This window comes from Chelonoidis abingdonii, chromosome 9 (assembly GCF_003597395.2).
Source record: "Chelonoidis abingdonii isolate Lonesome George chromosome 9, CheloAbing_2.0, whole genome shotgun sequence".
NCBI lineage: Eukaryota > Metazoa > Chordata > Testudines > Testudinidae > Chelonoidis > Chelonoidis abingdonii.
This window is the reverse complement of record NC_133777.1, coordinates 52,340,511-52,362,920: the sequence shown is the minus strand read 5'-3', so window position 1 is coordinate 52,362,920 and position 22,410 is coordinate 52,340,511. Positions and strand designations below refer to the sequence as shown.

The 22,410-nt window shown below is 41.2% G+C and overlaps 1 protein-coding gene across 2 annotated transcripts in view; it reads left to right on the top strand.

The window, feature by feature from the left end:
* TLN2 (talin 2) overlaps positions 1-21,972 on the top strand; it is a 245,794-nt gene extending 223,822 nt beyond the window's left edge. For both annotated transcript variants that reach the window (XM_075069558.1, XM_075069557.1), the window contains 6 exons: positions 1,034-1,158; positions 10,690-10,815; positions 14,209-14,271; positions 14,361-14,543; positions 18,768-18,893; positions 21,350-21,972. In XM_075069558.1, the coding sequence (XP_074925659.1) occupies positions 1,034-1,158; positions 10,690-10,815; positions 14,209-14,271; positions 14,361-14,543; positions 18,768-18,893; positions 21,350-21,478 (752 nt within the window). In that variant the 3' untranslated portion in view covers positions 21,479-21,972. The remainder of the gene's footprint in view (positions 1-1,033; positions 1,159-10,689; positions 10,816-14,208; positions 14,272-14,360; positions 14,544-18,767; positions 18,894-21,349) is intronic.
* The last annotated feature ends 438 nt before the right edge of the window (positions 21,973-22,410 follow it).

Here is a 22,410-nt window from a genome sequence, read left to right as displayed (position 1 = left end):
CAGCATGAGGCATGGGTCACTTGCTGGTGGATTCTCTGCTTGAGGTCTTCAAACCACAATTTGAAGACTTCAATAACTCGGACATAGGTTAGGGATTTTTATAGAAGTGGATGGGTAGGGTTCTGTGGCCTGCTTTGTGCAGGAGGTCAGACTAGATGATCATGTTGGTCCCTTCTGACCTATGAGTCTATGAGTCTATGATATCTAGTAAAACTACACTTGTTCGCTTATCCTGTCATAAGTTTGGCATATAATTGTCCTGATTTTAGTTGTAATGTAATATCAGTCTCACCAGAGTGTTAAAAATAATTCTCTTCTATGTGAGTTTTCTACACCATTCCCCATAAGTTGCAGAACTTTGGAGTGAACTGCCTCTGAACATTTGTTTTGTGAGGTCTGCAAAAGTGTAAGATCTTTCCTTTCCAGAAAATGTTCAGCCTTGTATGTGTAGGAGAAACTTCCTTATTGGCACTGGGATTAAAAGAGCACTGATCACTCTTGAGTTTTCCATGGATGGGTGCTAGCCCTGTCTCCCTGGCGTCTGTAGATGGGGACTTACCGAGAACTGTTAATCAGACCATGATCTCCTGAATAGTCTAATACATCCTTTGTGTTCCTTTGTCACAGTTCTCAGACAATGCATCTGTCAGCCTTGGTCAAGGAAAGCACACTAGAATCTTTCTAAGTAACAGCATGATTAAACATGGTTGGCTGATATAGTAGTTCAGTACCCAGTGTAGACATTGCTTTTGAAGGAGCAATTCAGAGTTTCTTTTCTTACACAAGTTCTTATTCAAGCCACTTTCATAATAGAACATTACGGCTAAGTGCTCTTTCCATTCTGACTTGTGTTTTGCAGTCAGTGGCTTAAATTATAGTATTTTATACCATTAATAGTATTAAAATGAGGTCTCCATATTATACACACACTCTGTATTTAGCACATAGTTTTGAGATGTGACAGGGAATCAGCTTGGTCAAAAGGCACTAACAATGCTACTGAAGTTATTGTCTTCCCCTCTGTTAATTTCAGGCACAGAGTGGGTGGATCCAGAGGACCCGACAGTCATTGCTGAGACAGAGCTATTGGGGGCTGCAGCTTCAATTGAGGCTGCAGCAAAGAAGTTAGAGCAGTTGAAACCACGAGCCAAGCCAAAGGTGAGTGTCCATCTTCCATGTTCTTTTTAAAGTTAATGCTGCAGAAATGCAAATAACTGGTATCGTGGTGATGGTTGGAACAATCAATCTTTACATTGTCCTCAGCTGGTGCCAGTAGAAGCTACACTTTTCAGACAAGCTAGGCTTGACTTACCACAAAGGCAAAAGATACTTGGTGGCTCTTTCAAGTGGTGGGCGTGCAAGTAATAGATTTCATTCACTTTTCTCTGTCTAAAAAATCTTTTTTGATGTGAAAGATCATTCTTGTTCCTCAGTTTCAGAGGCTTTTGAGCCCACTCACTCACTCTTCAATGTGTGTGCAGTGTTATGGGAGGTTGTGGCCAAAAGATCTTATAAGATCAAGACACAGTATTTAACTTCTAGCAAACAAGTGTCTCCTTTTAAACTCTTTGTTTAAAATATAAACTGATTGTTCTGTGCCTATTTTCTCTTAATTCTATAAAGGGAAATGTATAAATTAAGGTCCCATATGAATGCTTATGTGGTCTCATGTTTTTGTGTGTTTCAGATATGTCCATGAGAATATTTTAAAGTGAAATGGAATTAACTGCTTGCATGTGTGTCAGAGGAATTATACGGCAATTATTATAACCTGAAGTAGTTAGTGTACTTGCACAGTTCAGGGAGTGTGGGCATGACACAGAATTACTTCACTCCACAGTGTAGAGCCCCTGGCAAGTTTTGGAATAAATCTCAATGAGACCCAGGACTGGGCCTCTTTTAATGAAAATAAGGCATGCCATTAACTTCAGAAAGCAATGCTGTGGTCATATCCTTTTCTCTGTGGCTTCAGAGTTACCGGACTTTGTTCTAAGCAGATGACAAGTCTTTCCAAGAAAGCAGGTTCTAAAGGTCATTCAGTGTCAGACGGTTGTTGTCAGGAAATTGTGGTATTTTCTGTCATTCAGGAGCATAAGATCAAGACAGCTTTTTAATAGCCTCACAAGGTGGGCTGTGATGATGCCCACTGCTTGGGAAATTTTTCTTTCAGTGGATTTTGTAATTGGTACGTTCATTTTTTGTGAAGAAAGAAAGTCGCTTGTAATGAGATTATACAGAGTGGAGAATTGAGGCTGGAAACCTCTAACACCTTTTCTACAAAACTACTACACAGTAGCATATCTGAGTTGCCTAGTAACCTTGAAACCATTCTCCTGCTAACATCTAAACCACTCCAGTGGCCATTGTCATTTAAAAATGAATACAAATCCTACACCTGCTCCTCATTTAACATGTTAATTTGACTATTCAGTCTGCCTATGCTTTATTGGGCTCTTTCTTTGTTATTTTGTGGAAAACACATTCATATCTCTGGATCTATATTTCATTTTGGAATAAAACTTTCCTTCCATCACTCGTAATTCAGTGTATCTTTCACAAACATTTACTGTAATGCAAGTGAAAGGTGCTGGAATGACCCTGCTGGATATTTCAAACTCTCTGTTTCTCCACAGAGCAGAGAACAGCATCAAAGTGCGCTTCCTTACACTGTCCCATCAGTGTGTTTCAGTATCTCCCTATAGGGGGAAAAATGTTTTAGGTAGCTCACTCTTAGATGTTTCAGTCTTAAACTTCTGTATCAACAAGGCATCTCCGTCATTCAAATCTAAACTAGTAATTAGACAACATCTGTTCTCTTATACACAGTGCACCAAATACAGAAACATAAAAACTGCTATATTAGATCAGACCAAAGGTCCATCTAGCCCGGTATCCTGCCTCTGGCGGTGGCCATTAGATTCAGAAAAAAGTTGCCAGAGAGCCTGCAGTAGACCCCAGCCTGCAGAGAAAGTTTCCTCGTCACCCCTCTTAATTAGAGATGGATTTACAACCTGAAGTCTAAGGGTCTGGATCCCTTCCAAAATTCTTGGGGTTTTGTGAGGTTTTTTTGCTTGTTTGTTTTAATCCTTACTATTTTAGCTCTGTCTATGTTCCAGTTTATTAATATAATAGAAATGAAACAATAAAGCTAACACTTGTTCTAATTTTGTGATTGAGCTGCACTAGTTTTGTTCCCTCTCTATATAACCTTCATTTTTTATTCCATTTCCCTTTTCTTTTTGTTGTGCCCCCACCCCATTGCATCTCCGAACCACACACCTTCCATTGTTGTCTTAATAAGATTCAGAAGGATAGAGTAGAGCCAGCAGCTTTCCTCTTCAGGAGAATCATTCCTGTCTCAGAGAACATTCTCTGTGAAGAAATAGGTCTGTGAACTCCTGGCCATGTTTTATTGTATAATGTACATTCCTTCTGAATTAAACACAAAAGCCTGGCTATGGAACAGATGCAGTCTCTCGCCTTGCAGAAGCTTAAATGCTCTGACTACTAGTACAATGTGCAGATGATGTTTTAGTACTTGTCTTGTTTCTGAGATTGTGTCTCTAAAAATATTTTGAGGAAGGCCCTCCTTATCTGTTCCTCCTTCAGGTGTACTACAAACTGTCTTGGATTTTAATTGTGGTGTCCAAGGGGAAAAATGGTCTGCTGAGCTGTACAAACTTTTCTGTTCATTATATAAAACAGGTTATAGTGGGTGATATGTCCTTTACAACACAGTTATGGATTTACACTGATTGTGGTGTCTTTTTTGGTAGGCTGAATATCTTTTGCTTTGGGACCTTATATTGCCTGTTCTAATATAACATGGTCCTTGATTTGTAAGGATACCACCTGGTACAAAATACACCTCTACCCCGATATAACGCTGTCCTCGGGAGCCAAAAATTTTTACCATGTGTGATGGGGCAAGGCCAGGTGGCTATAGTAAAGTAGTGAGGATCAGGTATATTAGCCCCAGGCTACACAAATCCCTGGTACCATAGCAGTTGCTCCAGGTTAATCAAGACACTTGGGGCCAATTAAGATCTTTCTAGAAGGCAGTGGAGATAGCTACATTGATTGGGACACCTGAAGCCAATCATGGGCTGGTTGGAATTAGTTAAAAGCCTCCCAGTTAGTCAGTGAGATTCACGTGTGAGGAGCTGGTGAGCAAGAGGCACAAGGAGCTGAGAGTGAGAGGGTGAACTGCTGGAGGATTGAGGAGGACAAGCATTATCAGACACCAGGAGGAAGGTCGTGTAGTGAGGATAAAGAAGGTGTTTGGAGGAGGCCATGGGGAAGTAGCCCAGGGAGTTGTAGCTATCATGTAGCTGTTACAGGAGGCACTATAGACAGCTGCGATCCACAGGACTGGACTGGAACCCAGAGTAGAGGCCGGGCCCGGGTTCCCCCCAAACCTCCCAACTCCTGATCAGACACAGGAGGAGTTGACCCAGACTGTGGGTTCCACCAGAGGTGAAGATCACTGAGGTGAGCAAATCCGCCAATAAGTGCAGGACCCACCAAGGTAGAAGAGGAACTTTGTCACACGTGTTATAGGTGAAACTGTGTTATCTCGAACTTGCTTTGATCCGCCGGAGTGCTCAGCTCTGTCCCCCCCGGAGCGCTGTTTTACCGCGTTATATCCAAATCCGTGTTATTTTGGGTCACATTATATCTAGGTAGAGGTATAACTACCCAAAAGAGCACGTTAAAAAAAAGAAAAGAAAAAGTGGTCTCTGTATTTATTTTATGGAATTAAAAATTAAATGTTTCATTTACTCTTACGATGGAAAAAATAGTTATAGAAAAACAACATTGTGGCTTGGGTACATCACCAGAGACCATTGCTGTATGTGCATTATATTCCCGTTGGTGCACTCTTCATGCCTCCATGCAGGCTTATGCCTTCAAACACAAGGCAAGGGGTTGCGTCTTTAGCAGTCGATAACAGTTCCCTGCTGTTAGCCTTCAGCAGTGTGTCTTTTTTTCCCCCCCAAGATGAATCAAACCTGGATGCCTTTTCTGCAGGGCTCTGTGTGATATGTTTGATATATTAGGTTGTTATTTAATCCAACTATATATCAAACATATTCCTATAGTGTCCTGCCCTGTCTCCGGGGGTTTATAAAGTAGTATAAGGCAATATGAAGGAATACTTTAAATCACAAGCAGATTTAGAAGACTTCCTGCAGACTCTCATTCTAATCTGATTTTTTTTAAACCATATACAGTGAAGTGCTCTTTTTAATAGGGTTGTTCTTGGGGAGATGTGTAAGTTGCACAGGTTCATTTATAATGAGTAGCAGCCATGCAAGTACTGAATCTCATAGGAGTGGTCTCTTGTGTTTACCTGGCTTTGTGCAGTGACTTACCCTTGTTGCTGTATCTTTATTAAATTGAATCTGAGAGGCACATCGGAAGAAACATAGTTTGTCTTTCATGACTGTTGGCAACAAGTTAATGGTGGTTCACTCGTTCTTCTACTGATCCTGAATCTATTCATGCTGTCCATTGCATTTGAAGGATGTGTAGGAAACTGGTTAAAAGTAAGGAAGTAGAAAAATATCTGTATCTAACTCTTGAAAAAATAACAGCATGGTATTTTTGTCACTGTTTTGTGACATAACGTTTTATCCTACACCATTTTGTAGTTGGCCGAGTAATTTGTGTTTATTTTTTGTGATCTCATGTGGCAGACTCTCTCTCCCTCCACCTGCCTGCAGATCTCAGAATCATCAAAGCATATGATGACTCTGTTAGCCTAAATTTGTGGAAATAGATGTTGACTTTGATTTTTTTTTAAACATTATTAAGTCTCATGAGCATGGTTTTTAAAGTGACCCAAATTGCCATCTCAAGGGACTAAAGATAAAAACAGTGGAATTTTGTGTCACATATCATGTGAGGAAGTCTGGTTTCATGTTCATGCATTCTGAGAACTGCATAATTTGAGAGTAATATTGATGAAAATAAACAAAAACAATATGTGACACAAAAAAGGGTAGCCAAATGGCACTGGACAATGATTCCTCCTGTAGCATTTCTTGTGCTGCTCAGTCTTGGATTGTATATGTGGTGACCAGTTTGGACCTCTCATTTTGAGGTATACTCTTCAAACCACACTGCTAGGGTGTAGATGAATACAAGTATGGACCTTTTGTTGTGCCCAGCAGGATGTGCAGCAGTTGGTCAAGCTGGTTGTGCTCCAAGACCATCATGCGGGGTGGGTAAGCATGCCCACAAGCATGACTAAGCAGTAGTTGTCCTCTGCACTGAGCCCTCTGTCTCCAGCCCTCTGTGTGCCCACTTTTTACTTATGTGTCAAGGACAAAAATAATGAGAAGGAATGGACAGAGTGGACCTGTTGAAGAAAATAGCAGAGGAAGCTCAGTTCCCCTCTGGTTACATGGAGGTGCTGCATAGGACTGGTCAAAAGTTTCCATTGAGAGTGGTTTTCGACAAAACCCAATTTACGCAGGCAAGAATCTGCTTTCCACAGAAAATGTTTGACTTCTAGCTTGAAAACAGAAAACTGGGACGTATTTAGCTAACTAAAAAAAATTGGGATTTAGTTTTTTGAAAAAGTCAAGATTTTTGCTGAAAACGTGAGTAAAAACAAGAAAATTCATTTTCATAGAAATTTTCTGTGGAGAGAAAAACCTATTTTCCAGCCAGCTCTAGTGCTTAGCTGTTCATTCTCATGATAGGTCTTATGCCTGCCCCTGTGTAGCCGTACCTTAGTAGAGGCACCATAGCTTTCTCATTGATGTGACATGTAATTCCCCTGCAATTCTTTTTCAACTAGTCATTTTTACATTGTGTTTATATGTACAACAATGAGCACATCATGCTATGCTGAATGAAACCCATACAGGTACTTTTCTTCCCCATCTGGGGTTGGTTCTCTGGAAACTTGTAGAATATTTTGAGAAGATGTTGCATGTTGTAGAGGTATTTCTAATTCAGTACTTAAGGACTATAGATATCCATATAGCAAAGCCATGGCAGTGAACATTTTTATTAGGCTGTGTGAATAAATAAAATCCATCATCAAAATAGTTGCTGAATTGTTAGCTGATTCAGTAGCAGAATTAGAGTTAACTTCCTTACAGCATGGCCATTTAAGGAATAGTGCATATACTGCTATTGATATAAAGAAGTAAAATAGCTCTCAGCTCATGGACGCTTCCACTATTTTGGAAACAGGCTTCATAATTCCAGATCAAGACAGTATTTTTCTTAAAAATCATTGAATGAAAACTGTACTGCGACACACAAGAGAGGCAAAAGATAGATGGAGCTGTATACTAACCTTCCTCTGCTTGGTGCTTGAATTTGGTTTTCAGCTGTAATCAAGATGGAATTACTGGTCTCTACTTTCTCTACAGTGGACGTTGGCCCTTGTCCCCAGACCACCAGATATTTGGGTGAAGTTGGCACTGTATTCTCTATAGAGGCCCAGAACTGGAGATAGTAGCATTGCCGTGCATTGGCAGAAATATGTGCTCAAACTAGTCCACTGTCCGCTCCCATGAAGCTGGGGGGTGGGGGGGAAGGCTACTAGATTTTCACTTCAAGAGAGCCAAATTTATCTAAACATGTTTTTAAAAAATAATATCGACTGAGCTAGTCCCTCAGGTCTACAGATTGTGCCCGTATGTTAGTGATCAAAGTAAGAGATTAACATTTGAGGCCTGTTGTGTAAATCATAGGTCACTTTAGTTATTGTTGTTGCATTACAAACATGGCAAAAATCCATCTGTTAAGATGAGTTGTTTCATTAACATGGTAATTCCTTATCATAAGCCTTTTGTATACATGTGCTGTTCCTAATTAGCAGAGGCACATATTCTGCATTTAGTAGGCAGCTCTTGTTCTTTTATCTCGTCCCTTAAGGTGCCATCCAACATTATCATTACATGGCAGAAGTTGATGCTAAATAGTTTTCATTTAGGATGCCGTATTTCTTCACCAGTGCTTTGACTTCCATGGATGCTGCGTTTTCCTCTCCAGGATTTTGTGACTTTCTATTTTATTCACATGGTAGAAGTTATATGAAATGTTGTAGAATCAAACACCCTACGGCTTGTTCTTTAAGTTGTGTGACATGAATTAATGCCCACGAAAGTAACGGGAGAATACAATTGGCTTTTGATTGGGTATAGAACAGGCTATGCATGCTTCTGTATACCAGCTTCCAAAGATAATTCTTATTGGATGTGCAGTGCTCCAGTTACTTCACCTCAGAACCCCTTGTGGCTCCTAACTCTCCTGGAATATGTCTGGTGATTTTGTAGTGTCCCACAGAGAACTGGAAGGAGAGAACCTCACGAAAGTGACTTTTGTTTGTGATTGTCACCAACATATCAAGTTAGGTCTTTACAGATGAGCTAGGGCACAAAAATCACTGTACTTTGTAGCCCCTTGATTTAGAAAAGGGTAACGTGCATAGAAACAAGGTCTGATGTTAAACGTACCTTTTCTTTCAGTAAAAGCAGATTGAGAGAAACGCAGGAATGGCCATATTTTCAAAAAGACTCTGCTCTCATTTAGGCCCCTCCATGAAGTGCTCAGTTTTTCAAATGGATACAGGAGCTGGGGTCTGCTGTGCCCATTTGAAAATCTGCCCCCAATTTTGGATGCTGAACACTTCTGAAAATTTGAGCAAACTCTCCGCATCATGGTGTTCAGCTCTGTGCAGCTTTAGAGTGGGATTTGGCACACGGTAATTAAAATGGTCAAAAAAAAATTTAAGTGTTTAGGCACTGCAATTTAGGAGTATTTTGGGGTTTTTATATTCACAGTTCTTGTCCTACTTTCTCTGAAGGAAAGATCTCCAGATTAATCCTGAAAGTGCTGTATATCTGATATCCTCCACCTGAAGGCCACCAAGTATGAGGCTGTTCCGAATGGTGGAGTAAAATGTGATAAGTGTGATGTTCAGTCTATGGTATCATTGATGTATGTGGTGCTTTTCAAACACTTAGGAAGACAGAGTCCCTACAACAAATATTTTTTAAATCTCAATTAAGAAAGGTTCAGCAACAAGAGTGGAGTAGGTACCACCAGAAATAAGATTCACTATGGAAGATCTTGACCTTTTGATAGGAGATGTAATTTCTTGTCATTAAAACCAGTGCTAGTGACAAATGCTTTTCACTGTCATGGCCATTGATCTAATCATACATTACAGGCCAAACTCGTGTGGAAAGTTCTGTTTCATCCAATGTTAACTCACTTCCTTATTTGAATCATCAAGTCACATCAGTATGTGTAAAGGACAAGTAATAAACAAGTCCATTGTTTCGGTTACTTCCCCACACTCTACCAAGTTACCAAAAATATTAGAAGAATCTGAACATAATGCATTTTATCTCAAAACACTGCTTAGCCTCAGTTGGAAGAGCTAGTGGTTGTGATATGAGGAAGGTGTACTCATGTGGATTGTGGGAAAACATGTGAAAAGACCCATCTCTCTTAAGGAGTCCTGTTAGGGGATGCATTATGCCCTGATGCCCTCGCTGATCATTCTGCTTTTGGTGCCATTTAATATATCATTCGTTCATGGTCCCAGTCAAAGTAAAAATTAAAGAAAACAAATCACACACACACACTTATAACCTTGTAATGCTTGTAATTGTTCTGAAAGTACTAAACATACCTAAGCTAGGAGTAGATGGGGGAGGTTGATACATGTGCAAAGCAGCGCTTCCATATTAACTGCCCAGGCTATTGCAGCCACGTTACATGGAACGGACACTCCATCCTTGCTGGTGGCATGGACACAACACAGGAGTAGATAGATATGACTTCCGATGCAGATTTAAATGGCTTAAAGTGTTTTGTTTGTTTTATATTATTCATGGTAAGACCAGGTTTAGGAAACTGACATTTGCAGAGCAATAGTTCATCTTTCATCTAGAGAAAAATATTATTAGGAGTGGTTAATCTTCTGGTTCAGTTCATGCTTGCTACAGTGGTGGTTTAGGTGTTTGAATGGTTCCAGACAGACCTTCAACATTTCATAACTCCAAGAGGACTGAACTGGACTGCAAAGCAGTCCAGGCTTTCAGTGAAGTGATGCAGCTTACGAAAAGCAATTAAATTAATGGGCGTACTTGATAACTATGTTCTGCTTTTCATTACAGATGAACAAAGAAGCATAATTATAACATTAGAGTTGTAGTTTTTTTTAAAGCTTTTATGCATTCCCTTTATTATATTTACTAAGTAACTGTGCTTTGTTTAACAAACTCTAATAATCTCGGCAAACAAACCACTTTAGAACACTACGAAGATAATACTGTGTGGGAAAATGAGAATTCCATTTCAGGCTACTGCTTTACCTGTATTTTTGAAAATCGTTTTTAGTGCTTCTAGTGGAAACCAGAAACTCAGTGGCATGCACTGAAATATCTTGTGTGTGGTATTTAAATAAAAGCTGTCACTTTAAATTTTTCACAAGGTTGTCCACGAGGGGAGCGTTACTTTCCAGTTAATATTTGTGTTTGTGTTGTCTCTTAATTTAGGCCCCAGGAAAGTGCTTTGCAGAGTGCAAATAAGGCATTGTTGATTCTTTGTCTCTGTGTAGCTGGATTACAGAATCCAAAGAAAATGTGTCCTGGAAAGTGAAGAGAAAGCACTCTGTTCTGAGTTATGGGTGACAGTGTTCTGTTTTGCTTATAGCAAGCCGATGAGACTCTGGATTTTGAAGAACAGATCCTGGAAGCAGCTAAGTCCATTGCAGCTGCTACCAGTGCCCTAGTCAAGTCAGCCTCGGCAGCCCAGAGGGAGCTGGTGGCACAGGGAAAGGTGGGTGAACAGGACATTCAACACAGCGGAAGTATTTTAAATTGTAAAGCATGTAGCTTCTTAGCTTCTGTATGTATGGAAGGAACTCTGGATTGACTAATAAAAATGTAAATCTATCTGCTTGCATGTCCTGGCCAGAGTTGGTTGAAAAGTCTGTTTAAACATAGCAAACGTAATTAGCAAATGTAATTAGATTTTTGGCTTTCACATGTCTCAGCTGTTTCTTGTTAAGAAAAGTGTTTCACTCCATGAAGGGCAGTGATCCAGGCTTGTAATGTATGGTCCCATAATACATTTTGGGATTTAAAAAGAAATGGAGTAGTAAACAATAACATTCTGGTCCAAGTTAGCAGAGGGCATAACTAATTGTGCTTTCAGTGTGTTGAATGATTCAGTTAGGGCCCCGATATGAACACAAATTAGACATGTGCAAATGGATACACTTACAGCTATTGCTAGGACAACTAAAGTGCTTACAAAATTGCTCTACGTCCATTTGCCTTGTTAACATCAAGTGCGTTTTATTCCACTTCACTTCCATTTCTTCTTTTTATCTAATTCACTTAATTTGAATAGGACTTAAATCGCAGCAGCACCCAGCTTGATTGCTTCTGAGGACAGTTTGCCATAGGACTACCATTGTTTTATATCTGTGGTTTCTAATAATATTTAAGCACTGATTCTGGGCAGACTGTGCAGTTGAGCCCCGGCACAAAAGAGCTATTCTGTCTTATTCAGCTGGGCTTCCTAGGGAACTTGTGTTTGGTTCCAGCATGATCACAAAGCAGTTGTTTTGGAACCATAGCGTTGTAACTGTTCAAAAAGATCTCCTATAGAACTTACTTAAAATGCATAAAACGCTTATTAAATAGATAGTTGTTGAAAATTGACAGCAAAAATAGTCAAGCAAATGAGAATTTAGACCCCTACCTTATTGCTCCGCTTAGATTATTGCATTGTTTGCCTTTATGTGATAGAACTTGTTCACATTTAGTTACGTTACGAAGTACAGCATCCTTTGCTATTCTCCCGACCACCACCACCCCAGAAGAGAGAGAGAATATATCCTGGTATAAGTCCTAACTATCTGTCAAGTTAGACTTCTTGTCGGAGGGAACAGTTAATTCTTTCTCCTCACGTCTTTTTGAGATGGAAGCAAGCAGCACTTGTGCCTTGTTCCAGCAGAGCTCAGAGAAGTTGCTAAAAACACTTTCATTCTCCACTCCAGGAAATCCATAGCTTACCATTCTGATTTGAGCACAATAGTCAAATGTAGTACCATATTAGCAAACCTATTCTTCCAGCTTTGATGGAAGACTTTTTAGCCCCGGCTCTAAATCTAATTCTTTAAGACCAGGACTTTTCACAGTCAGTGCCTTTTATCGACAGTGGGTTGCCTGCTGGCATCGAGCACTGCCTTCTCCAGCTCAACTAATCCAGCAAATAGTGCGGTGCCACTTAAGGGCAGGGCCAAACCAAACCCAAACCATCACTCTGAACACCCACGTACTTTGGAAAAGCTTCAGGAAGGATCCAAATTGCTGCTCAGGCTCAACTGGAGTTACTCAGAGTGGTTTAAAACAGATCCTTTCATTAGGCAGAGAACTGTTCACAAATAAATGTACAATAATGAAGATTCTGCTGAGGTAATGAATTCAAGACACACACTTCATACCCGTTGCCTAATTATCAATCTTGAGTTAATTGGTGTTGTGGGTGTCTTCCAACTCCTGTCTACAGCAGACACTCGCTCACCAGATTTACAGCACAATGGCCTTTAAAATGAGCAGAAAGACTGCTTCCCAAATCTCCCCTGGGATGGGATGGGGAGGGTGGGGGTCCTTGGCTGGGGGAGTTATGTTGGGGGGAGTCACAGGGGTTACTTCTCTGACACCCAGCTTCTCCCTACCAAAACATTTCCCCACCAGTGTCTGTCTCAGCCAATCAGGGTAAGCAGCTGGTGCGCCAGGACACTTTGTTTACTTAGGTTTACCTCCGTGCCTGTGGACGCTCGAGGTAAACAAACCATCTTGACCCACCAGTGGCTTATCCTGATGGCCCGGGAGCCAAAGTTTGCTGACCCCAAATTATAGGGTCGGCTTATGAATGGGTTATAAACATTTTCCATTTTTACGTATCCATCCTGGGCAGGCGGGGGGATGTTAGCTTGTAAAAGAACCAGCTTATGATCGAGTATATACAGTACTTTACTTTTTCTCATTCCCCACACACTAGCGTCCAGATGAGTAGATCTCTGCTGAACTTCAGATGCTTTTGCTAGGGATGGTGATGCACAAAAACTTTGAAACCTAAAAGACCCATAGGCCTCAAGCATTTTATTGTAAAACTGAATTTTTCTCTTGCACTTTTCTATTACACTAAAAACCCCACTCGGAATGTTCCAACCATATCAAGAGTTTTGCAAATGTTAGTGTTTTTCTTTAACCCCCACCCCTGAAGTCATGCAATTATATGAGAATTTTGACTTTCATTTTTTAAAGGAATTCAGCAATTCTTCAGCCTTCATGGTTGAGGAGGAAAGTTGAAAAATGTGAACCCTAAAAGTTCAAAAACCAGAAGACAATTGAAAGGACACTAAACTTTTTGTTCTTTAATCTCATGATTTTTGGGGGCCCTGACTCATGATTTCTGAACACATGGATTGGGAAGACTGGGATCAGAAGACAGTAGTACTAAGTGCTGGATGAACACACAGAAAAAGGCATTTGCTACCTTGAATTTGTAATCAGACTTCAGGCAGGAGTGTGGGAACTCAAAGGAACTTCGTTTTTCTACTCAGTAGCAGCTTGAACATATTGAAGAAATATAGCATAACTCTACCGAAAAATCAGTAGCCTTGAACAATGGAGTGGATATCAGAAATGAGCATTATAGACAGGAATAAATCCTTTCAACTGACTGGTATTTCTTAGCCTCTTTTGGCAAGCCTTGACCAGGCAAATCCTCAGCTGTACCAGTCATTGCCCTTCATTGGTTTCTCTAAAGTTACAGCAAGGCTGGAGCAGCTCAAGGAACAATGTAGGTTAGAGTGTCCGTGAATGAACAAGAGACAGGTAGTGACAGGCGAACAACAGCCACAGGAGGCACATTGTTATGGTGGGAGGGGAGCACCTAGAGTACTAGTCAGAAAACCTTGGGTAGGACAGAGATACATGCCAGAGTCTGGGAACCACTGACTTATATTAACATAGGAATGTAAGTCCGAAATTTTCTTCTGTCATCATTAGCTAGAGTATGCACTGAGATAAAATGGAGGAAAGGGGGATGTGTACATAAAGTTTCCTTTTCAGATGGTTATGGTCTTTGAATGCAAATCAAGGCAAAAAAATTGCATTTTATATTTCACTCTAAGTGTCTGAACGGTTCTTCCAGGTTGGAGCTATCCCTGCAAATGCAGCTGATGATGGACAGTGGTCTCAGGGACTTATTTCCGCTGTGAGTAATTTCCAGTTTGTTTGTTTGTTTTTCTCTTGACAGTCTCTGAGATACTAGAACGCTGAGTAACTTTAGTTATTGGCTCCTAGGCCCGAATGGTGGCAGCTGCAACCAGCAATCTGTGTGAGGCAGCTAATGCCTCGGTACAAGGTCATGCTAGCGAGGAGAAACTCATCTCATCTGCCAAACAAGTTGCGGCTTCTACAGCACAGTTACTTGTGGCGTGCAAAGTGAAGGCTGATCAAGACTCCGAGGCCATGAGAAGACTACAGGTAACAGCATTCATAAACAATGTAAAAATCCATCTCTGAGCTATGTAACAGTCACCAACACCCTTTTCAACAAACCCAGAATTCAGCCAGTAGCTTCAGAAATCATGGCTGGGTTTTATCTTCTGCTGTAGTGAAATATGTTGTGTTAAGTCCAAGGGTGCCATGCTGCATGTTGCCATTGTTAATCAGCATCTGGAGCTCATTCTGTGATCATTGTCGCCATTACCTTCAAGATCATTGAACATTTTGAAAGATAAAAATGTGAAGTAGTCTGCACCTCGCAGCAGTTAAGGGAGGATATAGTGATCAGAGGGAACTCTGCTAATGCTCAGTGTCTCAGAATCATGGAGAGTGTGCCACCCTGCCTGTTGGTAATGCACCCAAAATGAAACTGCTGTTAGAAAACATTGTACTTGTTGATGCCAGAAGTAACACTTCAGTTTACTATGTCTGGAAGATATTGGGGGAAATGATCTTTTCAGTCTGTTTACTAGGGTGTTTCTTGATAGCGCTTTGTGTCTCCTTGGCTTTACTGTTTTCATTGTATGTTCAGTTGCAAACACTCATGCACGTGCTTACCAGATTTCAGTGAGACCACTCAAGCGTTTAAACAAAGCACATCACTAAGACCATATCCTCACTAAAACTTTGGTTGACACACATTACATAGGCATCAAGTCACCGCAGTTAGTATATATTTGGCTCCTTAAATCAGTGCTGGGCATACTCACCAGGAGTGCTCATGCTGATGCACAGCGCTGAGCACCCTGGGTAGGAATTCCACTGTACAACCCATCACTACTCCGTGCACTGTCTTTCGGGAGGTTTTGACAATATTTGGTGGGACAGAAATGCATCATTCAGGGTGACTGGGAGGAAGGGGTCAAATTCCCAGCATGCAACTGGCTCCATCCCATAATGTCAGCTGTATCCTATAATTTTCACACCTCTTTTACACATCCCACAAACCTGCACCACTCTCCCTGCTGTCTGCCATCTCTGATAGAAACATGGAGCCTGCACAGCTCTGCACTGTTATGGTAAGTGTTGCGAGCTCAGGACATGTGATCCTCTGGTATTTTAAAAGCTGTAAGAAGAACCAAATCAACATGGAACATGGCAGGTTCTTGGAGGACAGATTGCTGTGGGATGTAGCAAGACCCCATTTGAGGGTTGGTGGTGGTGTTCATGGAACAGCTGCAGAAGGGGGAGTGCCACTGCTGGGCCCTAAAAACGATTAGCGACTGGTGGGATCACATCATAATGCAGCAGTGAGATGACGAGCAATGGCGGCAAAACTTCCAGATGCAGAAGGCCATGTCGGTCTGTGTGCCAAGCACACCCCAGTCCTCAAGTGCAGGAACACTATAAAAAGAGCTTCACTGACAATGAGGAAGCGAGTGGTGATCACACTATGGAAACTTGAAATGCCAAATTGCTATTGGTCAATGGGAAATCATTTTGGAGTTGGAAAATCCACTGGGGGGCATAGTCATGCAAGTGTTCAGTCATTAATTGTCATTAATATGGCCATGCAGCTCTAACAGACAGCAACAGAGGAGAGAACATTTTAAAATAAGAAAATTGTTTTAAGACTACAAACATTGGCAGAGAAACAACAGATTATGACTTAAGACCAGAACTAACTTAATTCATTTTTTGTAAAAACTGATTTGATTTCATGTGGAGTGTCCCCTTTGGAGCAGAGTTTATCTAAAAGGTGACAGCATTAATACTGCACTCTGGGATATTAAACTTGTTATCTCAAGGATTTACAATTGCAAAGTGCTCAGTTTAGAAATGACTGTGCTTTTACTGAATGCAGTGGTGTGGTAGCTGTTTCAGTCCCGGGATATTAGAAAGACAAGGTGGGGCAGGTAATGTCTTTTATTGGATCAACTTCTGTTAGTGAGCGAGAGAAGCTTTTGAGCTTACACAGAGCTCTTCTTCCAGTCTGGAAAACGTATTCAGAGTCGCAGCTAAATACAAGGTGGAACAGATTGTTTAGCATAAGTAGTTAACATCCATTTCAAGGGACCACTCAGTATGAGCTTGGATTTTACTGCAGCTTTTACTGACTTCTAGCCATGCCATCTCAGTCTGTGTTCTAACAGCTGGGTTCTGGTTCTACGTTTTGTGGGAATAAAAAACAGTAAACATATTTGTTACTAAAATCAGCAATTCTGACTGTCTGCACATATCTGAGCAAGAGGAGTCTATTTTCAGTCATTTTTCAAAATAGAACCATGATTTTAAATCATGGTCAGAGCTTGAGGCAAATTTAGGGTTCTGTGGTGGTTTAAATAGAAAACAATAGTTTTGTAATATTATCCCTGTGGGGGATGGGTGAAGTGGGGGTAGTTTTGGCCGTTTATGAGGGACTCCTAACGGATGGGTTTGTCACAGTGCTGGTCATGTATCAGTAACTGCAGGATCGTTGGCTTTCTGATGCATCCCCACATTAGTATCTGAGTGCCAAGATGGATCTGGAGGAAGTTCAAATGCAGAATAATAGCTAAAAAAGGGAACAGAATGCTAGTATTATCATGTTCTGCCTGCCCATCCAGGAAGATCAGGGTGCTGGGTTACAAATTTTATTAAATGGACATAAAATACAGTTAAGCATAAGGCTCAAGGAGGCTGGCCCAAGGGCCCTGGAAAAGTGTTTCTTTTTAAGTATTCATATGCAGGTTTTGAATAGTTTCTTCACCAAACAGTGGAGGAGGTTTGAAGATGGGAAAGCACTTTCCACTTAGAAGTACTGTAATGCCCTTTACTGTAGCAGAACTGTCGGGTTAGTGCATGTCAAATGTTTTATGTTGGTGTGTTTGGGAAACACCTGGGTTCCTGTGCTGGCTTTGCCGATAGCATCCATGTTTGCATGGAGCCTTAATCAATACGGTGGATATGGAAGTAGGAATGTCCTGGTTTCCTCTTTGACAGACAGACCAGCATTTGGAGAAGGAGTTTGAGCTACATTCCATGTGAACGCAGTTTTGGAAGAAGCTGAAGTCAGAACCTGGGGAAATGAAAATGCATATGAATCATCTAATTCTTCTTTGACTGATTGTCCATCTGAATTCCTCTCTTGCTGCACATGTGCTCTCTGCATGCTAGATTGGATTCTTTTTGGCTAGTGGTGTCCGTTGGGGCCACGCCTGCACCCAGGATGAGGGCAGGCAGTGTGAAGCAGGTCCAACAGTCCCTCCATTTCTTCTTATCATCCTGGGCAGCAAGATGGAACCCCTGCAGTGACCGTCTCATTCTCTGCGTGCTGTGCTAGCATTAGTGCACATTCGTTATTGGTATTATTAATTAATACCTGGTGTCTTTATCCCAGTTGGCACAAACAAAAAAAAACTGCTTTAGTCAGATACTTAGTGTATAGGCCAGACCCTCAACCATGTACAGGGGACTCTTCCAATATGGCAAAATCGAAATCCCCAGGGTTCAAAACCTGCCCCTCATGCATTTAACGATAGGTACTCCAGGTGCAACTCTTGTTCCAGGGAGGGAAATATTCCTGAGCAGTGATCCATGTGTTGCTCTTTGCCTAAGCTGACTCAGAAAGCTAGAGAGGTCCTTGGCCCACCTAAAATTGTTCCCAGAGGGTGCTCAGTGCAAGCCTCTGTGGACGCTTAAAGGTAGGCTGTGGCTAGATCTCTATCTTCTGGTCAGTCCCTCTCCGTGAGCTCCCCAGCAAGCTGAGATTCCACCCCGAGCTCCCGCGCTACCTTGACCAAGAGACCCCAGTATCTGCCTCCATCCTGCCATCAATGATCTCAGAGAGGGTTAGGAAGGAGTACCACTCCAGAGACAAGATGAGCCATAGGCCATTATCTCCAGGGCCTGCCAAGCAGGTGTCTGACTTGTCAGGGGCTCAGTAGTGTGGTCTGGGAGGCACCTGACACCAGCTGTTGTAGCAAATGGTTGACTCCACATCCATGGAGGCATTCAGTGATACAACATTTTCATAAAATCAACCGCAGTTCATAAGTTGTACACAGAGCCCCAAATCGGGTCAGAGACTGCCAGAATTATCCAATTTCATGTTCACCTTATAGCACTGATGGTAAAAGTGCATTTGGTGTTTTGTGAGGAAAGCAAGTGTCCTGCCTCTGGAGTTCAGTAGAGCTCTCTCTCCTGCCCAGAAGGAGCCCACATTACATATACGATGTGCCTTCATGTTTTTTTGCTACTAAGTTCCTTTTATCTCCTCTCTAGGCTGCTGGGAATGCTGTTAAACGAGCATCTGACAATCTTGTCAGGGCAGCCCAGAAAGCAGCATTTAGGAAAGCGGACGACGATGATGTGGTGGTCAAAACCAAGTTTGTTGGTGGCATCGCTCAGGTTGGTGTGAACATCCAGAGCAACAGAAGGAAAAATCTGTGTCCCAAAAATATTGCCTTATGTAACACTGTAATAGATTCATGCAGTACAGTAAATAACTTTCCTCCGTATACTTCTGTTATGAGCAAATGGACAAATTGTGCATGCAGAATAGGCAATACTCTGTGTTTGTCCTACGCAGTGTGTTGGACAGTTGTCATGGTAGTTGTTGCCACTGTATAATTCCTTTATGTATCCCTCCCTGTTGTAAAAATGAACATTTCCTGCTACTTAAACTAATGGTTCTTTCCAGATGCTCCTAGACCTGCTTTAAATCTTCTGGAATCTCAGTTACATGACAGTTTGTATGCAGATAATCTCGTAATAAGTCTGTGGTGAGGAGAATTACTTGTACTTCATTATTGTGGCTTTAACAAATACACAGGACTAAAATAACTTTAAAAACCTAATTCAATCAATTTGTAGAAATCCCGCTTATTAAAAAATAATGAAAAGCTGCTTCTACATTGGCTGCCATTAAAAATACGGGAATTTGCCATTCCTGAATATTTTACAGCACAGTAATATCTCCTGTGTTACTCGTAAGTATAGGAAACACTTGCAGGTACATGGGACAGTGAATGTTCAGTTATTACTGTTGCTCAGTGTGTTACATTGTGAAGTGTTTGCAGGATAGGTTCAAGGTCAGTGTCCCCTTTGTTACTGTGGATCCAACAGACACCAAAAGAGGAGAGAAGATTTTAAAATAGGAAATGGTACAATAGTTAGTAAAATAGAAACAGCTCAGACTGATTTCTCCAACTTTCCTTATCCTGTTTCCACCTACCACTGTTTTACAGCTAGTTTATTCTGATGTGTGTCTGATTGGTGGGCCTGTATAGTGGTCCAATAGAGCATCCTAGATGGATGGTGGACTATGCTGACAGGCCTCTTTTTCTGCACTCTGGGATCACTGAAGAGGTGGGATGGGCGCTAACAATGCATTTTAGTGGCTTGATCTTGCAAGGGACTGGGCATGCTGGCCTGGCCTAGCAAAGCACTTAAGAACATAAGAACGACCATACTGGGTCAGACCAAAGTTCCATCTAGCCAGTACCCTGTCTTCCAACAGTGGTCAATGCCAGGTGCTTCAGAGGGAATGAACAGAACAGGTAATCATCAAGTGATCCATCTCCAGTCACCCGTTCCCAGCTTCTGACAAACAGAGGCTAGGGACACCATCCCTGTCCATTCTGGCTAATAGCCATTGATGGACCTATCCTCCATGAATTTATCTAGTTCTTTTTTGAACCCTGTTATACTTTTGGCCTTCACAACATCCTGCAGAAGTTCCACGGGTTGATTGTGTGTTATGTGCAGAAAACTCCTTTTGTTTGTTTTAAACCTGCTGCCCATTAATTTCATTTAGTGCCCCTTAGTTCTTGTATTTTGAGAAGGAGTCAATAACACTTACTTATTACTTTCTCACACCCAGTCATGATTTTATAGACCTCTATCAGATCCTCCATTAGTCGTCTATTTTACAAGCTAAAAAGTCCCATTCTTATTAATCTCTCTCATATGGAGCTGTTCCTATCCTTAATTGTTTTTGTTGCCCTTTCTGTACCTTTTGCAATTCCAGTATTTTTTTTTTGAGATGGAGTGACCACATCTGCATGCAGTATTCAAGAGTGGGCGTACCAGGGATTTATATAGGCAATAGAATATTTTCTATCTTATTATCTATCCCTTCCTAATGATACCCAACATTCTGTTGCTTTTTGACTGCCACTGCACATTGAGTGGATGTTTTCAGAGAACTATCACACCTGCCTTCAAGATCTTTTTTCTTGAGTAGTAACAGCTAATTTAGACCCCATCATTTCATGTATGCATTACTGTGTGTTTATCAACATTGAATTTCATCTGTCATTTTGTTGCCAGATCACCCAATTTTGTGAGATCCCTTTGTAAGTCTTTGCAGTCTGCTTTGGACTTAACTATCTTGAGAAGTTTGTATCATCTGCAAACTTTGCCTCTCACTGTTTACCCCTTTTTCCAATCATTTATGAATATGCTGAACAGCACTGGTCTCAGTACAGACCTCTGGAGGACACCACTATTTACTTCACTCCATTCTGAAAACTGACCATTTATTCTTACCCTTTGTTTCCTATCTTTTAACCAGTTATTGATCCATGAGAGGACCTTCCCTCTTATCCCATGACAACTTACTTTGCTTAAGCACTTGAGCCCACAAGTCCCGTTGAAATCATTGGGATTCTTCACATGCTTAAATGCTTTCCTGGATTGGGGGCAGAGTGTTCAGCGCTTTGCAGGAAAACACCTTAGAACTGTTGTGCACTGATCACGAATCTTACCGTGAAAGGGATAAAGATCCTCATTTTTTCTTTTTTTTTTACCCCTCCTCATTAATCTTCTTCTCCACTATCACAGTCCTTTCTCTTTTTCTCTAGATCATTGCAGCCCAGGAGGAAATGCTGAAGAAGGAAAGAGAGCTGGAAGAGGCAAGGAAAAAACTGGCTCAGATCCGCCAGCAGCAGTATAAATTTCTCCCCACAGAACTGAGAGAAGATGAGGGCTAAACTGCTGAGATGTTTTAATGAAATGAGCTCAAGGGGGACAGTACAGAGAGAACTAACCTGACAGCATTCTGATATGCCAAGCACTTACCTAAACAAATTGCCTGTAATAGCTTTAGGTGAGCAGAGAACAATAAAAGTTTGTTCTTTCTCATCTGTTCACGTAAGGTGCGTGCTCATCAAACAGATGGTACAGTGTTAAGTCCACCATTCCTGTTCCTTCCTTCCCTGACTCACTGTATCTCAGGAGAGAATGCCTCACTTTTTACAGAAGGTTATAAAATCAGTATTACGTCATTACCTTAAGCTTGATCTATTTATTGTTCCTTGACCTGTTGTAAGACTTTGTTAATATTAATAGGAGAACCATTTATCATAGCTATCTACCACTATGGAGCCAGGGGATTATTTTTCCTTCAACAAGAAGACCAAGATTAAGGTGAATATTTATTTGAGAGGAAAAAGGTACCTGCGCGTGGGTTCTCGAGATTGTGTCCTCTTTCAGTGTTATGAAGTTGGTTCACCCCAGGATCGGAGGGATCTTCTTTGTACCTGTTTGCACTAGTTTTGTTAGTTCCTACACAGTATCCACCAGCTTCTGCTTGTACAGTATTTAGATTCACAGTTCCCTGGCCTGCAAAACATGGCAGTATCCATTCTTTTCATTGTTCAACTAAACCAAGAAATGGAAATCTAGTCACGGTCTTAGTACCAGGGTCATGAAGGAAAATGTTTTTCAATTATATACCTCTCAATGTGCAACTACTTTTACAATAGGAAACATCCACAAAAACTCAATTAACATTGGACTGAATAGCTCCTTTCGAAGTATCTTACCTGGCTCAAGCTATGGGATTTCTGCTAGAATGTATGGTAACTGAAGTAGACACATTCTTAGTACTCTTGCTATTCTCATAAGGATTTTATTTCTAAGT